General features: G+C 50.0%; 1 protein-coding gene across 1 annotated transcript; it reads left to right on the forward strand.

Annotated features, from left to right (window-relative positions):
- Positions 1-11,699: 11,699 nt before the first annotated feature.
- On the forward strand, positions 11,700-12,233 carry LOC134434499 (olfactory receptor 14J1-like; the record flags this gene model as incomplete). Its single annotated transcript, XM_063183158.1, has 1 exon — positions 11,700-12,233. A coding segment is annotated over one exon (534 nt), but the record flags the coding sequence as incomplete, so codon positions are not given.
- Between the last annotated feature and the right edge of the window lie 11,050 nt (positions 12,234-23,283).

Genomic DNA, 23,283 nt, shown 5'->3' on the forward strand with positions numbered 1-23,283 from the left:
ACGAGTGTCCCCAGTGTGGGAAGAGCTTCACCCACAGCTCTCACTTGACCAAACACCAACAGAGGCACTGGTAAGGGAAGCCCTGGAAATGCTCCAATTGCAGGAAGAGCTTCATGTACCACTCCAGCTTCATCCCCCATGGGAGGATCCACGTTGGGCAGAGCCCTGCTGACCCACATTCAGTGATCTGTGCTGGGAGGACACCTGGCTGGTTATCCTTTTGGTTTGGTCCCATTTCCTCTTGATTTTTCTTTATCACTGAAAAAAACCTGGAATAGGACTAAAAAGAAAGAAATTTATCAAAGATGTCTAAAGTTCCATCAGTTAACAGATACTTGAGCAGCAATTTATCATTTTGGGACATATTCTGGAAGATTTGTGGGTTCTTGGGGGATTTCAGGAAGTGTTCTCCCTATCTTTGCACTCCAAAAGTCAAGATGGATTGATCTGTCACCTCAAAATGACTCAGTCGCACTGAAAACACCTCAATCTTAACCTCAATGGGCTCAATCCCATTATAAATTGCCTTGTTCCCACCTCAAAAAAACTCAGTCCCATGCTAAAATTACTCAATTCCACAGCCTCCAGGCTGAGATGGGATTGGATACAGACTGGGAGAAGTGGCACCCAAATTTGAGGGTGTGGGATCGGGATTGTGGGGGGGTGGGTGTGTGGGATGTATTTTGATAGTGAATAAAATTTTCAGAACTATTAGTTTCTGTCCCATTCATTTTCCATCAGTTCCAGGTCTGTTTTTCAGAGTGTCACCTTCTCAGCTGATTGTGTTTGTGTTCTCCTTTCTCTCCTGCCTTTCTTTGCCTGCTCTGTTTCAATCTCAGTGTCTCCCTTGAGCCAGGGCAGCTCCCACCAAAGACCCTGCCCTGATTTAATTCCTTATCCATGAGCTTCAACAGCCATGGGTGAAGTTATGAAGGCTGGCAGTGAAATGTCACTGTAAGATCTTGCTCCACTTGGCCTTTGGCTCCTTCTTAAGAGCTTTGCCTTTGAGGGCAGGAACATCTTTTCCTGTCTGGGAACTGGAATTCCAGCCCCTGGGAGTGGGTGCCATGGATCCCAGAGGGGCATTCCCGAGGCTCCCAGGGTGCTGCTCCTGCTGTGCCTCCCAAGGAGCTATGCAGGGCCAGGGCACAAGGTCCAGCAGCTCTGTTGCTTCTGCAGTGCCACAAGGGCCCCTGGTTCCATGAGTTTCTGTACTGTCAACAGCAGTTCCTTGGTTCCCATGATGCCCTGCTGTGTCACCATGGATATTTGGTGCCATGAAGTTCTTCAGTGTCACATGGCCTCCCTCGCTCCATGAGCTTCTGCAGTGTCACAGTGGCTTCCTTGGATGGGCAATGTCACCATGCAGCCCTGCTGGGTCACCATGGACTCTTTGGGTCCATGAAGTTCTGGGGGTGTCTCCATTGTCTCCTTGGATCCAGTGTCACAATGGACCACTGGATCCACGTGGCCCTGCTGTGTCACCATGGCCCCTTGGTTCCATGGCAACTCAGTGTCACAATTGGCTCCTTGCTTCCATGTCACTTCCTCAGTGTCAAAACGGCACCTTCATTCCATGAGGAACACAAAAGTTTCATAGAAACATTGAGCAAATCCTGCCTAGTACAGCTGGAAACATCTGTTTGCATTCAAGAGAGATGTTAAAGGTGGAGGATGGCACCAGCAGCTTCCATCTGCAACAGAGATCCAGGGAAAGGACAGGGAAAGAGAATTCAGCTGGGAGACTCAGAGAATTCTGCTTCCAGAGATCATTTCTGCTCACACTGTCCCTTGGAGAAAGGTGACACCATTCCAGGCATCTTGGCCTGAGCAGGTGGTTCCTGAGTGGAGTTTGTTGTTTAGGAAACCTGCTCAGGCTTTTCCATGCTTTCCTTTCCAACAGGAAAACTTCTCCTGGGCCTGTGTGCAGGCAGAGCCCTGAGGACAGCAGGTGGGACATGGCCCAGTGGGCTGGACATGGAGCTGCAGAGCTCAGGAGACAAGGTTCTGCTGCAGGGCAAAGGGATGTCTGTGCCAGGTGGGCCATGTCAGATATGGTGAGGCTGGGGTGAGGAGCAGCTTGTCCAAACAGGGTCAGCCCTCAAGGGGCTCATTCTTCTCTGGGCCCAGACCTCCTAAGGAGACATTCAGCATTAGGATCACCTGGAGAATACTTCTATCAGCTCTTCCCTGATCTGGAAAATAAAAAATACTCACTTGAATAAATAAAAAAAGTATGAGGTGCATTCTGAAATCTTTCTCCTTAACAGAACTCCAAACAGCTGCCAAAGCCCTGGATGGATGGATGGATGGATGGATGGATGGAAGGAAGGAAGGAAGGAAGGAAGGAAGGAAGGAAGGAAGGAAGGAAGGAAGGAAGGAAGGAAGGAAGGAAGGAAAAGAGCTCCTGAGGGCTTTCTGTATTTTGATGATCCCCACAGTGGATTTGGGGCTGAGTCCAGGACCCTTAGGCACTGAGAGAAGGATGAAGAAGCTGCTCAAGAATTCAGAAGCAAAACTCCAAGTGCCTTGGAGCATGGCTGGGCCCCACTGAGGGCAGGGAGTGCCAAAGGTTCCCCAAGGACTGATGAGAGCAGATCCTTGAGGCCAGGATTGCAGGTAGCCAAAGGCTCTGAGCAGGGAACTGCAATGCTGAGCAAGACCTGGGCTGGCTGGGGAAAGCAGAAAGGCCAAGCCCTGAGCCCAGCCTGGGACAGCAGGGCCTGTCCCTCACGAGTGGCTCGGGGCTGTTTGTGGGCCAGGGGGATGTGAGGGACAGCAAGGACAAATGTCATAAACCTGTGTGACACTGCAGATCCCCATGGAACCAAGGGGCCAGTGGGACACTGTGAGGCCTCATGGAAACAAGAGGCCATTGTCAGCCTGCAGGGCTGGAACACCCCAGAACACTGAAATGCAGGGGATAACCAAAGGTTCCTTTCCTTGAGTTTGGTGCACAGGAGAAACACCAACCAAATATTCTCAGCATGGGCAGATGCAAAGAACATTCTTGGTAGGAAGGGACCCACGAGGACCATCAAGTCCAGCTCTTAAGTGAATGGCCCACACCGGGATTGCACCCACAGCCTCGGTGATACCAGCACCATGCTCTAATCAACTGAGCTAAGAGGTCAAAATGACACCAAATTTTACTGGCAAAATATGGACAGTCAAGGAAATTTGGCAAAGGGTTTAACCTAAAAACCTTTAACCCTTAAGATGCTTAGTTACCCAAAAATGTTCCAGGTAAGTAGGATTAGAAGGAGAAGAAATAGAGAACATCAGAAAGACAGAAGATCTATAGAAAGAAACTCACATAGGTACCAACTGCTTGGGCTCCAGCGTCACCAATGGAAGAACCCCTGGAGAAGGCAGGATCCAGACCATGGGCTGGTCTTGTGCTCTGGCTTTTAACACCCTGGCCTTCATGGACCTGCCCCTGGGGTGGGACTTCCAGTTGCTTGTCCAATCAGAGTCAGGCTAGGCACCAGCTGTTACTGTGTGATTGATTGACAGCTCAGCCAATCAGAGTGGGGTTGGCACAGCATCTGCTGTGTGATTGACAGCTCTGCCAGGCCAGGACAAGGGGCGGGGCTCTGTCCCACCATGTACCAAAGCCTGACCTGGCCCTGGCCACACACAGGTATTCCAAACATCCCGAGGTATCTCGGGACATCGATCTCATCCAGCCTATGACAGCGACCCGAGTGAGAATATAGAACCTCATGGAGCCATGAGTCACTTGTGACAATGTGGGTCTAAGGACACTATGGAACCTTATGGAATCAAGGAGATCATTGTGCAACTCAGGGGCCCTATGGGCGCAAGGGTCAGTAATCAAATGCTGGGGTCCATAGAAACAAGGAGCTGTTGTGACACAGCGGGGCCGCATGGAGCCAAGGGAACCCTGTGATGCTGTTAGGGCTCGTGAAACCAAGAAGCCATTGTGACACTGCAAGACTTCGTGGAATCAAGGAGACTGTTGTGACAGTGTGGGGAACCATTTAAAAAAAGGGAACATGGAACAGGTTTGCCTGATTTGGCCTCCTGGGGACTGTGTGACAGGTCCCACTGAATTTGACATGCCAAGGGCCACTTCCCATTTGACCATGAAGCACTGGGGCTCTGTGCTTTTCTTCCTGTGGAAAAGGACTCTCTTTCTTGTCTAGGCTCACATGGCCAAAATTAGGATTCTACCTCTAAAATTCCCTATATTCAAGGGTTACTCTCCAAAAAAATCTACCAATACAGTCAAGTCTTGCCAGCCTTGGCCTCTGGTGACTGCCTCTCATCTGACCCTGCACCACTGGGACTCACTTGTTTCCTTCCTATCGAGACCATTGTGACACTGCAGTGTGTTGTGGAGCCAAAGGGCATTGCTACCATGTAGGAACCTGTGGAACCAAGGGGATCATTGTGGCACTGTGAGTGCCATGGATCCAAGGGGCCACTGTGACACTGTGGGGTCTTGAGGAGCCATGGAGACCATTGTGACACTCGGGAACCTTGTGAAATGCAGGGCATCATAGTGACCCTGCAGAGTACCATGGATGCAATGAACCATTGTGACACTGTGGGGCCTCATGGAACCAAGGACATCATTGTGGGTCTGGTGGGCTTCATGGTCCCAAGGGGCCAGTGTGAAGCAGCGGGGCTTTGTGGAACCAAAGGGCCGTTGTGATCCTGCAGGGCACCGTGGATCGATGGAGAGCATTGCAAGGCCCCATGGAATCACAGAGACCATTGTGACACTGTGGGGCCCCATGGAACCAAAGGGCCATTGCGATCCTGCAGGGGCTCATGGAAGGAAGGGGCCATTGTGACACTATAGGAACTTGTGGAACCAAGAGGATCATTGTTGCACTACTGAGCCCCAATAGAACCAAGGGGCCATGGTGATAAACAGGGGCTTCATGGCACCCAAAGACCATTAGGACACTGTGGGGCCTTGTGGAACCATAGGTACCATTAAGATCCTTAAGGACTCGTGTAACCAAGGGACCATTATGACACCTGAGGGCACCATGGAAGCAAGGAACCATTGTGACACTGCAGAGCCCTCTGGAAGCAAGGGAACATGAAATAAGTATGACTGCCTTGGTCTCCCAGGGGTCATCTGACAGGTCTGGCTGACCTTGGAATGTGGAAGGCCTCTCCCATCTGCCACTGAAACACCAGGGCTCTGGGCTTTCCTTTTTATGGAAAAGAACTGTCCATTTTTTCCAGGCGTCCATGGTCAAAATTTGGATTCCACCTCCAAATTTCTGTGTATGCAAGGATTGGTGCCAGACAAAAGGTGCCAGGACAGACAGGTCTGGCTGGTCTTTAACTCCTTAGTGCCAGCATTCACCTATTTTCCGAATACTGGAATGGGCTCTGTGCTTTTCTTCGTATGGAAAAAATCATCCTTCTCCAGGTACAAATGTCTGAAATTAGGACTCCATATTCATAATTTTGAATATCCAAGGGCTGCTCCAAGCAAAACTGCCAGGACAGACAGGTCAGGCTTGCCTTGGCCTCTGGTGGTTGCCGTTCATCAGCTGCTGAAACATGGGGGCTCCATGGCTTTCTTCCTATGGAGACCAATGTGACATTTGGGAGCCTCGTGAAATGAAGGAGCCATTGGAACACTGCAAAGCACCATGGATCCAAGGGACCATTGTGACACTGTGGAGCCTTGTGGAACCATGACATCATTGTGGCTCTGTTGGGCTGCATGGTCCCAAGGGGCCAGTGCAAATCAGCAATGTGGGAGTTAGCCCGGCTGTAACTCAGAGTCAGCCAGATTTTACCCCAAAAGAACTGGACGTGAGTTTCAACTCCTAGGAATCATTCTTTTACCTTAGAGTGAGCTTGAGAAATCCCCCATAAGCCTTTAGTGTTGTTATGCTAAGTTGTCCATATTGGTTTATTGGTTTATTGGTTACTTATTTCTTCTATATGATTATTGTTCTAGTTTTCTAGCCCCAAGCTGTTGCTGCTTCCCCTTTGTCTCAGGTTTTAGGATCCTGCCCCTTGTAGTGTGCTGGATTTCTCCATGTTTATTATTTTTCACCCTGTTATTAAAGTTCCTTTTAAACAACTCCATTGATCCTGCTCATTTTCATTTTCGCCACACTCACCCTGAACTCAGGAAGCCAGAGATGTTTGTCACAGCCACCCTCATTCGGACATTTGGTGCCCAAACAGGGACCATGACATTCAGGGATCCCTGTGTCAGTCACGTCAGCTGGGGTTAGCTGATGGATAGGCCAGTGCTCCCTGGGATTTTAGATTGTGCCGGGCCTGGTGGATTCATTGCTGCTTCAAGGGACCTTGCCCAGGATCGGCAGGGGCAATGATGGTTTCACCTGCATAGGATTGCAGGTGGGTTTGGGGAAATGCAAGATATTTATTGCCCATTTTGCCATTGTGTTTTTACAGTATGCACCCATGTCCCATAATTAATTTGAGGTGTTGCGGTGGCTCTTCTCCATAAGGCAAAGAAAGAAAAATGGTCAGCCATATGTCCACAGTAGAAAGTGTGTGTATATGGATGCTTTAATTCTCACTGGTCATGATGAAATATTTTCAAAGAACGAATAAAAATCAATGACGAGGCGGATCATTAAAAAATTTCCAGACACCTCTGGTGTCGAAATCCATACCACTGAATTTTGAGACTAAGTGGAAGTTAAATTGTACAACCTTTTGATCAAAAGGGACTCCATAGCATCCCACATACTCCCCATCATCCACACCACCCTTGAGACCCTTCACCAGCCAGCAGTGTGTTGAAAACTCAATCCATTGGTCACTCCTAACTCGGGACCTCGCCCCAAACCTGCCTTTATCAGACCTTCTACGATGGTCCAAGATGGCGATGGCCATGCTCTCTTGGAGTATCATGCCCTGGAGAGTTAAGATGGAAGGAGCCTGAACGTGGCTCGAGAGCCCGATCATCCTCCCTCCATCCTGGCTCCTCCATTTCCTGCTACCACAACCTTCTCTTCTGCCCTGAACGAACCTCCAGACTCCACCCCCACAACTGTGGGTCACACCCCCATGGTCAATCATTCCACCTCCACCCTGGGACATGCCTCCAGAATGCCAGTCCAGTTGTTTTCCATCCTCAATCAAGGCCCTTCCTCCCCAACACCTGACAAAATGACAGTGCCCTTTGCCTCACCCTCCGGCAACAATATGACCCCATGGTCAAAGATACTAAGCCCAACTGTCACACTATTTCTAATCCAAATGTTTCTCCTCCAAGTTATTCTTCCTCCTTAGAAAACAGTTTGGATTCCCCAGAGCCACCTCACCCCTTTAACCCCAGAAGATCCCTGGGAAATGATCTGGAAATAAGCAGTTAAGGAAGGAGACTGGCAAACAGTCTCAAAACCCCTCATTGCCCCCCGTATGTTATGAAAGAAGGGGGCAGAATCCCAGGTATCAGCCATTGGTTTGAGGGGAAATCAAGGATCTGTGTAGGGCAGCTAAAGACCATAGGAGGGACTTCCCTTGTTTTAATGGCCTAATGAGGCCCATGTTTACAGCACATGTCTTAACTCCCTATGATTTAAAATATATTATGACCATGTTGGTGTCACCTACAGAATACAGAATACTGTGAAAAGGGGGATGGAAGTGTTTACTAAATCAATTAATAGCGACTATGCTAATGAGGCAAGAGCGAAATCAACCATCTAGCTGGAGAAGGACAACACAGCCTACCAGATGACCAAGCACCAGGTATCCCTAGAGAAGTATTGGATGATATCAAAGAGATGGCTTTGCAAGCTTTAATCCAGGTATTGGATGGTAGCATCCCCAATGTGGACTAACTTGGGTGGCTGCAGCTAAAGCTTTAGGACAATTAGACCATCTTGTGTGCCTGTCAAGTAAGCAAACCAATGCTACCTCCCTCACACTGAGTGGCCTGCTCTCAGACATAGAGACCATCAAACATGCCACCTTGCAGAACAGCGATAGAGTTTTTACTCTGGGCACATGGGCATGGCTGTGTAGACTCCGAGGGTATTTGTTGCATGAACCTTTCCATCCACAGTGAGTCAATCCACAAGAGCATTCAGGTACTTGAAGGATTCAAGAAGCTTCAAGTGGAAAAAAAAGACTGGTTCAATAAACTCTTCCAGTCCAAGGGACTAAAGGGTTGGATGATGTCTAGCTAAAACAAGACTATTAATTCTCTTAGTGGTTGTTGTTGTATTGTTAATTTTCCCATGATTGTTTGAATGCTTTTAGAAAGTCTTACAAAATTCTTTCAGTTCCATCTTTGTTGTAAAACAGAAAGGGGAAAGATACCCAACACAGGCTCCTCATGGACTCCTTGGAGGAGAGAATTGGAGGCCAGGATGGCACAAAAACTGCTCAGAGACTCAGTGAGGAAAGGAAAATCCTTAAAAGTACTTAAAACTATTCTTAAATCCATACAGTACCTTAAAAACCTTGAGTATCTCAAAGCATTAATGAGCCCTTCTAAGTTTCAGTACAAAGCTCTCAAGGGACTTGTTAAAGCAGATAATTGGGGCTATGATTGCACAAACCTCTCACAGAGTCTGTATCAAAAGGGAAACATCAAGTACTTTGAAAAAACTGAAGTACCCTGAAGCATTAATGAGCCCCACTGAGTGTTGTTACTGACAAAGCCTCTTCAGGGACTAATTACAGCAGTAATTGTAGGCCATGACTGCACAAACCTTTCAGAGACTCCAGGGCAAAAGCCAAACCCAAAGTCCTTTGAAAAACCTGCACAGAGGCTCCTGGCACAGAGGCAGCTCCTGGCAAGGGCAGCGCTGCAGAGAGACAGCTCTGCCCAGGAGCAGCTCCTGTGCACAGCCCAGCAGGGCTGGGGCACTGCCTGCAGCCACCCCGGGCACAGCACAGGGGCACAGAGGGGTTAAACTCAGCCTGGGCTGGGAGCACAGAGCAGAGCTCACTCAGGGCTCACTAGAGCAGAAATCAGCCCAGGTTTGAAGCAGTCATTCCCTGGCTGTGGGAAGAGAAGCTGCCGTTCCTGCAGGGATCTCCTGAAAGTGGCACATCCCACAGCTTTGAGGACCTTTCAGGAGGACTCTCAGAGCTGCTCCAGGGCAGGGCTGTGGGCCTAGGGCAGGGCTGGCTTTCCCTCCTGCCCCAGCCCAGGCGCAGCCCAAGGCAGCTCCTGTTGCCAGGCTCTGCTGCAGGGCTGAGCAGCCGGGGCTGCAGCCAGGGGTGCCCAGGGCTGTCCTGCAGAGCAGGGTCCTGCAGCCCAGGGCGCTGTGCTGGGGCAGGGACTCTGCTGCCAGCCAGGGACAGCTCTCAGCCAGCCCTGGCAGCTGCTCCCGGCACGTTGGGGAAGCTGTGGGGGGAAGGAGCCACCCTGAGCAGGGCAGGGGCTGCTGCTGAGAGGGGCTGGGTGGGGCAGGGCTGCTCCCAGCTCCAGACCAGCCTGGGCACAGCTCCGGAGGACACTTCCCAAAGAAGGTAAGCCAGGGATTGCTGGAAAGATCAGGAGCTTTCCTGAGAGTGTTTTCAATTTCCTACTTAGAGAAAGATAGGAATGTTGGGGTGGTGACAAAAAGTTTTTTTGTATTTTTTACATTTTTATATATTCATAGCTCTCTAAATTACTATTATATAGTTACAATCCTATAATCCTTACTTAACTCTACTAAACTCTTAACTGTATTAAACCACTATTATATTCTTATGTAGCTTTAATCCTGAATTAAATCTAGTATGTTTCCTTACCTTTCTCTTAAGAACCTGACTGTCTAAATATATTCCTAAAATCCTGTATAGTCCTATTCTTTTATATAGTCCTGAAATACTATATAGTCTTCTAGGAACTGGACATATAGGAGCATTTTGGGTTTTGAGAATGAGCAGAATATGAGCAGTCATTATAAAAAGTGAAGGCAAAGAAGTCTTTGGACCTACTCCAATGGGATGACCCAGGGGTGTGTAACTAGGGAAACTGAATCTCCTTTTGGATGCTCCTGTTAAATATCCTAATTATCAACCTTAATAAATTGTTGAAATCAGGAGGTGGGTGTGCCCTTTCCCACTGGGACACCTGGAAGCTTCCAATAAGTGTCTGGCTTTTACTTTACTTTACTGTTCTAACACTGCTGCAAGGGTTTATTTTTTCTCTTTGGATTATAGACAACAGGGGGATGAGAGAAGCAGAACAGGAATTGTAATCCCAGAATCACAGAACATTCTGAGTTGAAAGGGACACACAGGATCATCAAAGGATTGTTCGAACATTTACACAGACTCCAGAACTGTGACTTAAGCTGGTCAGTATCTCTGCTGGGAGCCTCCCAAAGGCCCTCAGCCCTGCACAGCAGCAGCATCACCTCTGCGGGGCCCAGCAGGGCTCTCCTGAGCTGCCCTTGCCCAGCTGCACACAGAGCCTGCCCCAGCCAGGGCCCTGCACACAGGCAGGTTTCTGTAGGGCCGGGGCCAGGGCACACAGGCTGGGATGGGCTCTGTGAGCGCTGGCAGGGACACGGCTCCTCTCAGGAGGGAATGTGCAGGCCCAGGGAGATGCTTTGGGAAGGAGAGGGGGCTGAAGAGAGCAGAGCTGGGGGCAGGATGAGGGCACGGTTGGTGTGTGAGAGGTACCAGGCACAGGTGGGCATGGGAACACTGTCCTGAGTGCCCGGCTGTCTCTGCCCTGCCCTCTCAGGCACAGCACCACAACATCTTCTCTTGGTTCTGCCCTGCCCTGATATTGACCCTGTTATCTGCTGCTCTCAGGGAGGCTTTGGCATTTGCAGCAGCTGAGTCAGGCACTGCCCTTGGCATTCCTGCCAGGCAGAGCTGTCCATGGGAATGGGGTGTCCAAGCTTCCCTGGCACCTGTGGGGCTGTGGGCAAAGCAGTCCATGGGAAAGGGGAATGAGCTGAGCCCCTCCCTGAGATCCCATCATGGGCACAGCCAGGGATCTCCTTGCTGTGCCCTTCCAAGCTCTGAGCTGCCCTCCTGGGTGCAAATCTGTGCCAGAGCCTCTGGGATTTCCCTGAATGTCCCACGGGGAAGGGCAGAGCTACCAGAGCTGAGGAAATGCTGTTGGGTTTGCCAAGGGAGCCGTGAGTGTCCTTGGCACAAGGGGGTGCTGAGACCTTGCCCAGAGACCTTGAGAGAGAGTGAGAAATTAAGGGATCCCTCTGCTCTGGGCAGGGTCTGGTTTATCCCAGGCTGACCCAGGAGTGTGATTGTGCTCTGATTGCAGCCTAAGGTGCAAAGCCAGGGCAGTTGGGAACAAGCCCATCCAGCCCCTCACCTTCCTTTAGCCACAGGGAATACTTTCCCTCTCACATCTCTAAGTGGGAAACTCTGAGTGCAGCTGAAATGCTGGGGATTTCTGACCTCAGAGAGCCAGGAATGATGTGTGGGGAGGAAAACAATTCCTAAAACCAACTCCTGCCCTCTATTTCCTTTAGAAATGGGAGTGCAGACACTACGCCGTAGCCTGCAGCCACCACCTGCACACGCCCATGTTCTTCTTCCTGCTCAACCTGGCCCTCAGCGACCTGGGCTCCATCTGCACCACTGTCCCCAAAGCCATGCACAATTCCCTCTGGAACACCAGGGACATCTCCTACACTGGATGTGCCACACAGCTCTTTTTCTTTCTGATCTTCATTGGAGCAGAGTTTTATCTGCTGACCGTCATGTGCTATGACCGCTACGTGTCCATCTGCAAACCCCTGCACTACGGGACCCTCCTGGGCAGCAGAGCTTGTGCCCACATGGCAGCAGCTGCCTGGGCCAGTGCCTTTCTCCTTGCTCTGCTGCATACAGCCAATACATTTTCCTTGCCCCTGTGCCATGGGAATGCCCTGGGCCAGTTCTTCTGTGAAATCCCACATATCCTAAAGCTCTCCTGCTCACACTCTAATCTCAGGGAACTTGGTCTTCTTGCTGTTACTGTCTTTTTACTATTTGGTTGTTTTGTGTTCATTGTTTTCTCCTATGTGCAGATCTTCAGGGCCGTGCTGAGGATCCCCTCTGAGCAGGGACGGCACAAAGCCTTTTCCACCTGCCTCCCTCACCTGGCTGTGGTCTCCCTCTTTGTCAGCACTGGCATTTTTGCCTACCTGAAGCCCCCCTCCATGTCCTCCCCATCCCTGGATGTGGCAGTGACAGTTCTGTACTCGGTGGTGCCTCCAGCCCTGAACCCTCTCATCTACAGCCTGAGGAACCAGGAGCTGAAGGCTGCAGTCTGGAGACTGATGACTAGACAATGTATGAAACATTAAACTGCTGGACAGTTTCTGAAAATAATTTGTAATAAATGTTGTTTTTGATACTTCTTGTTGGTTTCATTTTGGAGCTTCTTTTTCATTGTTTACCTTTTTTAATGTTGTCCCTAAATGAAAGCAATCAATTTTGCCGTATCTCATTTTGTATCTCCACAGGTCCACTGTGACCTGTAGACTGTGTCAGTGAGGAGCTGTGCTCTTGATACCTTTAAATGAAATAAAGGATTTATTTCATATGAAGCAATCAAGAACATAGCTCCTCACTGCCACAGTCCAGCAAAGTTTTCCCTGGAGATCCCACTTTTGTTGCCTTCTCTGGAGCTGCAGCAGCAATGTCTGTGTGCAGAGCTGGGGGCAGATCAGTGCTGGCCCAGCAGCTGTTCCCAGCAGCAGCACTTGGTGTTGCCAGTGCTGCTGCCATGGCCCTGCCCCGCTACCCTGGTGGCCCTGGTGTTGCTGCAGGGCCTGAGTGCTCTCGGGGCCAGGCACAGCCCTGGGGGTGGCAGTGCCGGGGCTGCAGTAGGGACAGGCCATGGGCACTGCTGGGGCAGCACTGATGCCTCAGGCCAGGGCCTGGGGGCTCCAGGCTCCTTGCCCAGGCTCTCTCAAGAACACGCCCAGGCCAATGCTCAGCACAGAAAAGCCCCGTGAGCAGCCCCAGGCTGTTGGTGTGGGGACATGCTCGAGAGGCACAAATCAGCCCCTGGGGCCAGCAAGGGCTGGGGGGACACCAAGGAAACCACTCAGCTTTGTCCTGGCCTCTGCAGTCAGCCAGAAAGTTTTTTCCCATCAGCTGGGAGTTTGCTGTCCCACTGCAGACGCTGTTGCTCAGAGCCAGGACTGCCTAGCAGCCACCCCCAAACTGCCCTGAGAATTTCCTTGGCTTCATCTTGGCTTTCTTTACTCTGTCTGGCACAAATTTCTTCTTGTTGCCCAGCCCTGTTCCCCGCCCTGCAAACATCCCATCTCTGTTTGCCCTTTCCTCTCTGGCCCCACTCCCCATTGCAGTTCCTGACTTGGCACCATGGGAACGTCCCTTGGGCAGCAGGATCATCCTAAAAGTGCTGCAGGAATTGTCTGCAGGCTCCTGCACTGCCTGGTGCTGCTCCCTTGCCAGAGGCACCCCAGGCCAGGGGGGCACATCTGGGCTGCGGTGTCTGCCTCTGGGGCTCCCTATTCTGGGCAGTGAGGAGGAGCTGCAGAGGCTCTGCAGGACTGACAGGATGGGCTTTGGGGCTGGCAGGAGAAGCTGAGGGACCTGGGCTGCTGGAGCTTCTGAAGAGGAGGCCCAGGGCTCCTCCTGCAACTGCTCCAAGTGTGGTTTCAGAGAATCCCAGAGTCAGCAAGGTGAGAAAAGACCTTGGAGATCATCAAGTCCAACCTGTGCCTTGACACTGCCTTGTCTCCCCTGAACCTCCTCTTCTCCATGAAAACCCCAGCTCCCTTAGCCACTCCTCAAAGCTCATGTGTTCCAGACCCATCCCCAACCTTGTTGGCCTTCTCTGGAAATGCTCCAGCCCCTCCATGTCCATCCTAAACTGGGGAGCCCAGAACTGGACACAGCATTTAAGGAGCTGCTCAACCAGCGCTGAGCACAGGGGAAGAATCACTGCCCTGCTCCTGCTGGCCACACCATTCTGGAGCCAGCCCAGGAGCCATTGGCCTTCTTGCCCACCTGGGCACTCTGCTGGCTCATGTCCAGCCTGCTGTCCATCAGTCCCTGCAGGTCCCTTTCTTGCCTGGCTGCTCTCCAGCCACTCTGTCCCCAGCCTGCAGCACTGCAGGGGTTGTTGTGGCCAAAGTGCAGGACTTGGACTTCTTAAACCTCACCTTGTTGGATTTGGGCCCTGGATCCAGCCTGTCCAGGGCCCTGTGCAGAGCCTTCCTACTCTCCAGCAGATCAGCACTCCCAGACAACTTGGTGTCACCACAGTTCCATGAGGCCCCAGAGAGTCCCAATGGTGTCCATGATTCCATGAGGCCTCCCAGTGTCACAATGTTCCTTTTGGTTCCCTGGCATCCCTTGGTGTCACAATCTCACCATGTCCCCCAAGGCCCTGTAGTGTCACAATGGATCCTTGGTTCCATGAGGTCTGGCAGTGCAGCAATGCTCTCCTTGGTTCCATAGTGTCACAATGGCCTCTTGGTCCCAAGGGCCACCATGGTGTCAAACATGTTTCCTTCATTCCAGGAGTTCCTGAGGAGCTGAACTGGCCCCTTGCTTCCATGGGGCCCGGCAGTGTCACAATGGCCCCATCATGACACCAGGTCCAGCTCCGTCACAATGCTCTGCATGGTTCCACAAGGCCCTGCAGGGTCACAGTGGCCTCTTGGTTCCATGAGGCCTCAGATTGCCACAATAAATTCCTTGGTGCTGCAGTGTCACAATGGAGCCCTGGCGACACAAGATCCTGCCGTGTCACCAGGGACGCTTTCGTTCCACGGGGCACCACAGTGTCACAATTGTTCCCTCAGTTCCCAGAGTCCTTGCAATGCTGCAATGCTGTCTACTTGATTCCATTGTCCCCACGCTCTCCCAAGGGTCTCCTTGGTTCCACACTGGCACAATGGCCCCTTGGTTCCACAAGGCCATGCAGGGTCACAGTGGCCTCTGTGGTTCCTGGAGGACCCAGACTGTCACCATGGACTCCTTGCTTCCATTCAGCCCCACAGTGTCACAATGGTCCCTTGGCTGTGTGCTGCCATGTCGTACACAGTATCACCATTGTTTCCTTAGTGCCACCAATGGCCCCTTGCATACCCAGGGTCCTGCAGTGTCACAATCATCAGAGAATCAACCAGGCTGCAAAAGACCTTGGAGAGCATCAAAACCAACCTGGGACCCAACACCACTTTTTCACCCAGACCATGGCACAGCGTGCTACATCCAGCCTTTGCTTAAACACTACCAGGGACAGCGAGTCCCTTGTTCCTGATGCATAGGAGTCCAAGGGGTTGGATGAGGAAAATGGTCAGGAGGTGGTGGGGACAAAGAACTATTGATTGTCAGCCTTAAAGAGACTTGATTTTCATATCTATTGAGACTGAATTAGAAGGTGCTGGGTGTCAATATATATTGGAAATTGTTGATATCAAACTATAAACAGGAAAAAAAACTGGATCAAACAGTTCTCTCTGGTTTTCTCTGTTTTCAGTACAGTGCATTAATTTTGAATACATTTCTGAAATAATCAATTAACCACAGAAGAATTGAAAAATTACATAATTGCCAGAGCCTTTTGTTGTTTGAGTGCTTTGAACAAATGTTTATGAGCTTTTCTCTCTGAATTAATGAACTGAAGAGCTCAAGAAAGAAGAGACCTCCTGAGGATTAAAATTCATCAGCAACCTCCAAGTGGCTGAGGATCCATCCCCATCAGAGCAGCAATGAACAGAAATGGGCACAGCTTTGTGGCTGCCCCAGCTTTGGCATGGGCCCTGGGCCTGGAGCAGGAGCAGCTCTTGAGGGCCCCAGGACTGGGGCTCTTGTGCTGCCCTGGGCAGATGGGATGGCAGCAGGGGCTGCAGAGCCCTCAGCACCTCAGCCCAAGGGGAGCAGGGCAGCCAGGGAGCCTCCTTTGGCCATGGCCAAGCACCTTCCCCCATGGCTGGGGCTGAGTCCTGTGGCAGCTGCAGCTGCTGCTGTGCCCTTGCCAGGGGCTGAGGCCGTGGGGCAGTGCCCAGAGCAGCCTGGCCTGAGCCGAGCTGTGGGGCCAGAGTCGGCTGGGCTGGGCTGGGGAGAGGCCCTTGGTGCTGCCCAGAGCTCAGGGCAGCTGGCAGGGCTTGCAGGGAGCTGGGCTGGGCTCAGAGAGCCCGGCCCGGAAACCATCAGTGTCCATCTCAGCCTGGCTGAGCGTGCAGGGGCAGGACTCAGGCCAGGCCTTGTGGGGCAGGGCCAGCGCCTGTGCAAGGCATTGCAAACAGGCAAGTGGCCAAGAGAGGAGGCTGCTCTGTGCCCTTGGTGGCATGGACAGAGCGGGGAGGGGCCCCAGGACATTTGTCAGTGCCAGCCTCTGTCCCCATGCATTGGCAGCCCTGGCTGCTGAGCCCAGCTTTGGCCTGGGCTGAGTTTGGCTGTGGCCCAGCTCCATCCTCCTGCAGGGCTCAGGGCCTGTTCCCAGCCATGGCCAGCCCTGGCTGCCTCTCTGCTGGCCCAGAGGCTGGCAGAGCCCAGGGCAGGTCTGTCTGTGCAGCCCCACAGGTGCCACGGGTTCTGCAGGAGCTGGCAGAGGCTGCCCAGCAGGGAGGCCATGGGGCACAGAGCCCCAAGGCTGCTGTGGGCACCACGGCACAGGGGCCGTTCCCAGCCGCAATGCTCCTGGCCTGGGCTGGGCCTGCACAGGGGCTGGGCCACCATGGCTGGGCCAGCACAGGGCCACAAAGGGGCCACGCAGCCGCTGCCGGGGCTGACAGCAAGGCCAGGCACACACAAGCAATTGCTGAGCATGGGCTGGGCTGGCCAGACCTGACTGTGCCAAAGGCAGAGCTCAGCTGCCCTTGGGGGCTGCAGGAACAGTCCAGAGCCCAAAGAGCCTCCATGGATGTGCTGGAGACCAAGGCTGCAGGAGGGAAATGCAGGGCTGCTGTGGGATGGGGAGGACATTGAATTCCAGCACACACCTCAGCTCTCTGATGATCCCGGCACCATGCTGGGCCCTGTTTCAGACTGGAGCAGAGCAGATGTTGATGGGACAGGAGCCCTGTGGGGCTGTGAGGGACCTGCAGCTTGCAAGGTGCTCTGCTCTCCCTCAGGTGCTCTGGGAGAGATCCAATCCCAGCTGGGCACCTCAGGGCACAAGTGGCACTGCCTGCTCTTGGACACACAACTGATATCTGCCTGGAAAGGTGCATGGGTGTTATTGACTCTTAGTTTCATAACATGCAATCGCATTTTTATTATCTGGGTAATTTGAGTCGTTGTAAGAAATGACAAAGTTTTCCCATCAGGAACAGGAATTTTCTGCAAGTGTGCTGTTGCCTGGAGAAGAAATACTGATCTTCCCCTCTACTTTTGTCACCACTATTCAATTTATTATTTAAACTCCCTTTTCCATCAGTGTTTCCAGCTCTTCTGTTTAAATGGCCATGTCAAAACATCTCTTCATCTAGGCTTGGTGCATCTACGTACTTCCTGATGCTCACAGATTTGCTCCTCTAGGTCCTCTCTGGTCATTCATGTACCTCTCAACAGACTGGTTTAATGCTTTGAGCTGCAAGAAGTTGCCCAATATTTCCGAACTTCAAATAAATATGTCATAAACATATTTTAAAGTGCATTTATATCTATCAAATCTTTTGTCTCTGTCTAAAACTGTTCCTGTAGACAAATCCCTCGGGGATGGGGGACATGTCAGAGGCTTCTGGGACATCCCAGAGAGCTGAGGTAAGAGCTGTGATGGTTATTAAACTGTTCAAATGTTCAATTTGTGTTTGTTGGCAAGGAATCTTTCTGTGCCTCTGAGTGTCACCAGGCCCTGAGCCCAAAGGACACAAACCTGATGAGTTGTGGTTCCCACTGCAGGGGCTGCACTTGGACCTTGGCTCTGCACAGGAGAGCTCTTCATCCCATTTCTCTCTTTTCCTCCCTCTGGGCATGGAGGGAGCTCCTGGCTTCAGTGTGTGACTCGTTTGTGCAAAGAGCAAATCTGGGCAGAATTGGGGCAGGGAGGGTTTGGGGGGACCTTGGGATCTGTGCTGGGCACAGAAGGTATTTTCCATTGCTCTGTGACTGTCTGCTGTGGAAAGTGGATTTAATATCCAGCAGAGGAATGACTTTTGCATTTGATGGAACTGTGCCTTCTCTTGGTTTTGTTGGCTTACAAGAAATGAACATCCCTCTGTGTCTCGGGCAGCTCCTTCTCCAAGGAAAGCGGGTGGGAGTTGGAGCCAGGGAGCTGAAAGCTGCAGGTGCAGCCTGGGCTGGAGGGAGCTCAGATTTGCACAAGGCTGCTCTGAGTGCCAGGGCTTGGATGGGGAAAATGGTAGGGACGGAGTCTGATTGATTGTCAGCCATGAAGGGTCTTGTTGTTCATATCGATTCAAACTGCATGAGGAGGTTCTTGGATTCAGTGTCAATTGGAGATGGCAAATATCAATGAATTAACAGGAAAAAAAACTAAACAGGACCTGAAAAATCCTTTCTCACTGTCTTTTTAAATATATTGTATTCACTGCAGATATACTACTGAGATCTGTCAAATTAACCAGAAATGATTTGAAAATTAAAATCAAATTATTCCCAGAGGCTTGGCTTGTTAAGGTGTTCTGAATGTTAATGACTCTGGGACACTGAATTCCTGCACTGAAGAGCTGAAGGCTGAACAAGCCTCTGGAGCAGTGAAATTCAGCAGCAGCCTCCAAGTTGCTGAGGATGTCAGCAGCCCCCACTGAGGCCATCCCTGCCCAGAGACTGTGGGGGAATGGGCAGACAAGGAGAGTGTCCCTGGGGCTGGGGCAGCACAACTCAGAGGCAGCAGCGGCTCCAGCTGGGCAATGGAGTGCGGAATGTGGCTGGGACAGCCCTGCCTGGGCTGTGCCAAGCAGGACACACAAGCCCTGACTCCCATTCCCCAAACAACTCTCCCAAGGAGACATTTAAAAGGAGTTACAATTTTTTGTGTACTCTGAGTTCGACTCACAGGAGAAATACCAGCAAGAGATTCTCAGGAGCTCAAAACAACAAAACAGCCTTTACTGGCAACTTTAGAAAATCAGAGAAACTTTGGCAAAAGGTTTATTATGACACTGTAGTGGTTTTGGTTTGTTAATTCAAGATTTTTCTAATCTTGAGATTTCTTAATTAACGTATTGATGAATGTGGTGGGTTTTATTGTCAATTATTTATTTATGTATTTATTTTGCTGTGAGATAGGAGTGTGAGAAAGGTACAGTAGGCTTAAAATATTTAAAGGGTAGGAAGAAAATTTTATTAAAAGTAACTACAAGGAAAAAGGTAGTAAGAATTAAAATAAACTCTTAGAACACTTGTTTTTTACAACGTTATTTTTACTGGCAATGTAAAGAAATGAAACCTAAAATTTCTAGTTATTTACTATTTTTGAAATAGTCTTGTTTTAGTTTACTTTGGGAGAGAAGTTTTTCTCTTTAAGGTTCTGGAGATTCTTTTACAAGAGGAAAAAATTGCGGTTTTGTGGTTATTAATTTTCTCATGGATAACAGTGGTCTGGAGGACTTTGTTATTGTTGTGATAAATAGGTATGATTCGTGCTGATAAAAATTGAAACAGTAATCAATATTGATACAGTAATTAATATCTGGGAATAATAAAACAGTTAAAAGTAGTAATGCCAAAGAAGAGGGGGAGAGGAGGGGTCCCACCACCCCCCTCTCCCGGCAGATGTTCACAATAACAGGAGGAAAGAAGCTGGAGATACAGTTGCTAAAAATGAGCAGAAAGGAAGCAAAATCTGGTTGGGTCCCAGAAAATGCTAATTATAAGGGATTTATTGCCTTGATATGTAGATGCAGTGATAGGTTAGTCTTGGCTTACATTGTACTGGCTTGGTGCGCATGTGTAACCCAAAGGTGAACTAAAGGACAACGAAGAAGACTACAGGGCCTTCATCAGCGACGACCCCCAAAGACTTGTGCGACCACCAAACCGAGTGGTGGCACATGCGTGATAAAGGTGGTAGTGAAGGTGGAGATAGAGATATGACGAACAGAAAATAGGAGGAGATGGCATTGACACATGGCATATAAGGGGTGACTTTCACTTGGCAAGCTTGTACATGATGTGGCAAGGGTCCCAAAACCCTGTCCTCCGTACTCCGCGGTTATCTTTTGCTTATGTGCTATTATTGGAACCAAATTACCCCTTATTTTAATCAAATTATATTGTATCCAATTTTATTTTTTATTTTAACTATTCAATTAAAATTGCTACTACTGTTAATATTGTTTGGTTTTTTTACGATGGGATAATTGGGCAAACATAACACTGTGAAGTTGTTTTTATTGCCAGAAGCTTTTTTACAGCTTGTTGATGGGCCATGTTGACTTATGGGGTATTGTTTTAAAGATTAATACTTTAAAGGTAAAAATCTTTTTTATATAATTTTAATTTTTTTTTTTTATCTCTGGGAATAGAGATCTTCTCTTGGCGGTACTGGATTACATTTTAATTTCTGTATGAACTTTCGATGAAATTACAGTTATTTTAACATTTCCTTATTCCAGTATGGAGGTTTTTGTATTATATTAATTTCAATTTTTTTATATCTTAATAGTTTTATGTGTTATAATGAAAAAGAGTTTTTTCTTTATAGTTTATAAGAGGATTTTAGTTTTAAGATTAACGTATTTTTCCTTTGTTTTTTTTGGGGGGGAGTTCATTTCTCCTCTATTGACTTTCATGATTTTATGTTGCTTTTTGAAATGCTTGTATTATCTTTTCCTTTTACTTGAGAGAGGATTGAAGTATAGAAAGGGTTAGCACCTGACCTGCCAGTAACTTCTGGTGGAAATTGTGGTTGGGTTGTGTTAGAATTGGTTTTATTGATAGTTTTGGGGTTTTTTTGTGTTTAATTTTAGTTGTTGGGTTATTTTTTACAGGTTGTAGGTTCTAGGGGTTTGTGTTTTAGTTGTTTTGGGGGGAGGGGACTTGGTAAGATTTTAATAGCTGTTCCTGGCTTTGTTCTGGTTGGGGTTTTGTAGCCTCTTGTTTTTCTGTTTGGTAGTTGTTGGGGTTTGGTTTGGTTAGAATGGGGCCAATGTGAAGGGGGGCAGCCTGGGGAGGAGGGAAGGGGCTCAGCCCACAGCAGGGCTGCTTGGTTTGGTTTGGTTTGGTTGAGATGGGGGCCAGGCCCAGGGCCTGCTGCTTCTTTTTTGACTGGAAAAGAAAGAGGAAGTTCCTGGGCTTTTTCATCTTTAACATTTGTGTTTCACAGAGACATGTTCAGTATCTCAGTGGTTTAACAGATTGTCACTCACACGAAAAAGTTTTACTTTTTAAAATTCTTCTCATCTCAAATTACAACAGACATTCAATCAACAAAAAACACATCTCAAAGCATTGAGTTGAGCCATTCAACTTCACAAATTCTAAGCCTTTTCCATTTAATATTAATCAAAATTTGCAGGAGCACAGAAACAGAAGAAGACACAGAAAGATAGAAAGGCAAAAAGATGCAGAGAAGCACACACACAGTTACCAACTCCTGGATTCCAGCACTCTTCAGGTGGAAATTCCAAGAGGAGGTAGGGTCAAGATGTGTACTTGCCTTGTGGTCAGTCTTCAATACCCCTTGGTCTTCCTGGGCCCTTCCCCCAGGTGGGTCTTGGGCTCATTTGGTCCCTCAAGCGCCGGGCTGGGGCTGCAGAGGTGGCTATGGAGCATTGCCTGTGCTGTGCCAGGGACTGGCAGCCACTGCTGGGCTGGGATAGAGGCTCTGGGGGAACTGGGGCTTCAGGGCAGGGCAGGGCTGGACCTGCCTTTTCAATTCCCACACATGAAATGTTTTGAGCCAACAGTGTCCTCCAGTCTCTCACAAAAGGCAATGATGAAGGTGAAATCCCAATTCTGTCCATGGGTGCCTGGAGGACAAGGACAGATCTTTTCCATAGCAAGGAAAGCACAGAGCCCCAGTGTTTCAGCAGCAGATGAGAAGAGACCCTCAACATGCCATGGTCAGCTGGACCAGTAAGGGGGCCCAGGAGGCCAAAGCAGCCAGACCTGTTCCACATTCCCTTAGTTTTATGGTGCCCTATAGTGTCACAATGACACCTTGGTTCCATGAGGCCTTGCAGTGTCACAATGGTCTCTGTTGTGCCCCAGGCCCCACAATGTCATGCAGCTCCTCTGTTACATTAGGCCTGCAATGTCACAATGGACCGTTGGACCCTGGAGGTTTGCAGTGTTACAATGGTCTCTTTTGGCTCCACAGTGTCACAAAGGACCATTGATGACAGGAAGCCCCTGTGTGTCACAAGGGACCATGAAGTCCTGCAGTGTCACAAAGGCCTCTTGGTTTCACAAGGCCCCACAGTATCACAGTGGTCCTCTTGGTTCTGTGGGGACCCCCAGGGTCACAATGTTATCACTGGTTCCATGAGGCCTCACAGTGTCACAATGGTTTGCTTATTCCATGGGGCCTCACAGTGTCACAATGGTCTCCATTAGTCCCCAAATCCCCTCAGTGTCACAATGGCCCCTTTGTACCATGAGGCTGTGAAGTCTCTTAGTGATGTCTCCATGGTTCCATGAGGCCTTGAGATGTCACAACGGATCTTTTGCTCCATGGGGCCTTGCAGTGTCGCAACGGCCCCTTATTACCATGACACTCCAAAGTGTCACAATGGTCTCCAGAGTTCCATGAGGCCTCACAGTGTCACAACAGACCCTTGGTTTGATGGGGCCTCACAGTGTCACGATTCCTACATTCCATGGAGTCACACAATGTCGGTATGTCCCCCCTGGTCCTATGAGACCCCAGAGTGTCACAATGGTCCCTTGATCTCACAGGGCCCCACAGTGTCACAATGGTCCCTTGCTTCCATGGGCCCTGTGCTGCTGCATTCCCCCCTCCCCTTCTCAGGTCGCCCTGCCAGCTGAGAAATGCTCCTTGGGCCTCAACCTTGGTCAACAGCCCCTGGGCTCAGCTCCTCTGCAGCTCATCACAAGCACTCTCTGCTCCAGGCACTGCTGCTGCCCAACCAACTCCTGCTTTCTGTAGGAGCAGCCCTGGGAACTGTTTTGGTTTGGTTTTGTTGATGCTTTGTTTCCTTGGTGTGTGTGAAGAGTCCAGTCAGGAGTAGAGTGACTCTTGCCAAGGAACTTTGTACTGCTGTCCCTTAATATTAAATCTGGTTTTTGCTGATCCCTTGCCGGGGATTTTTTCAACGCTCTCAAGCCCTCGTTCGTACCAGGGTGAAGGAGCCCTGGCCCAGGCTCTGGCCCTGGGGGACACAGAGACGCTGCTGGGGGGTCCCTGTCCCCCTGTCCCACCCTCAGGGCCCCAGGCCCCGTCCCTGTGTCAGGCCCTGGGGTCAAACTCATGGAACATCCTCT

The sequence above is a fragment of the Melospiza melodia genome, unplaced genomic scaffold, assembly GCF_035770615.1.
Source record: "Melospiza melodia melodia isolate bMelMel2 unplaced genomic scaffold, bMelMel2.pri scaffold_37, whole genome shotgun sequence".
NCBI lineage: Eukaryota > Metazoa > Chordata > Aves > Passeriformes > Passerellidae > Melospiza > Melospiza melodia.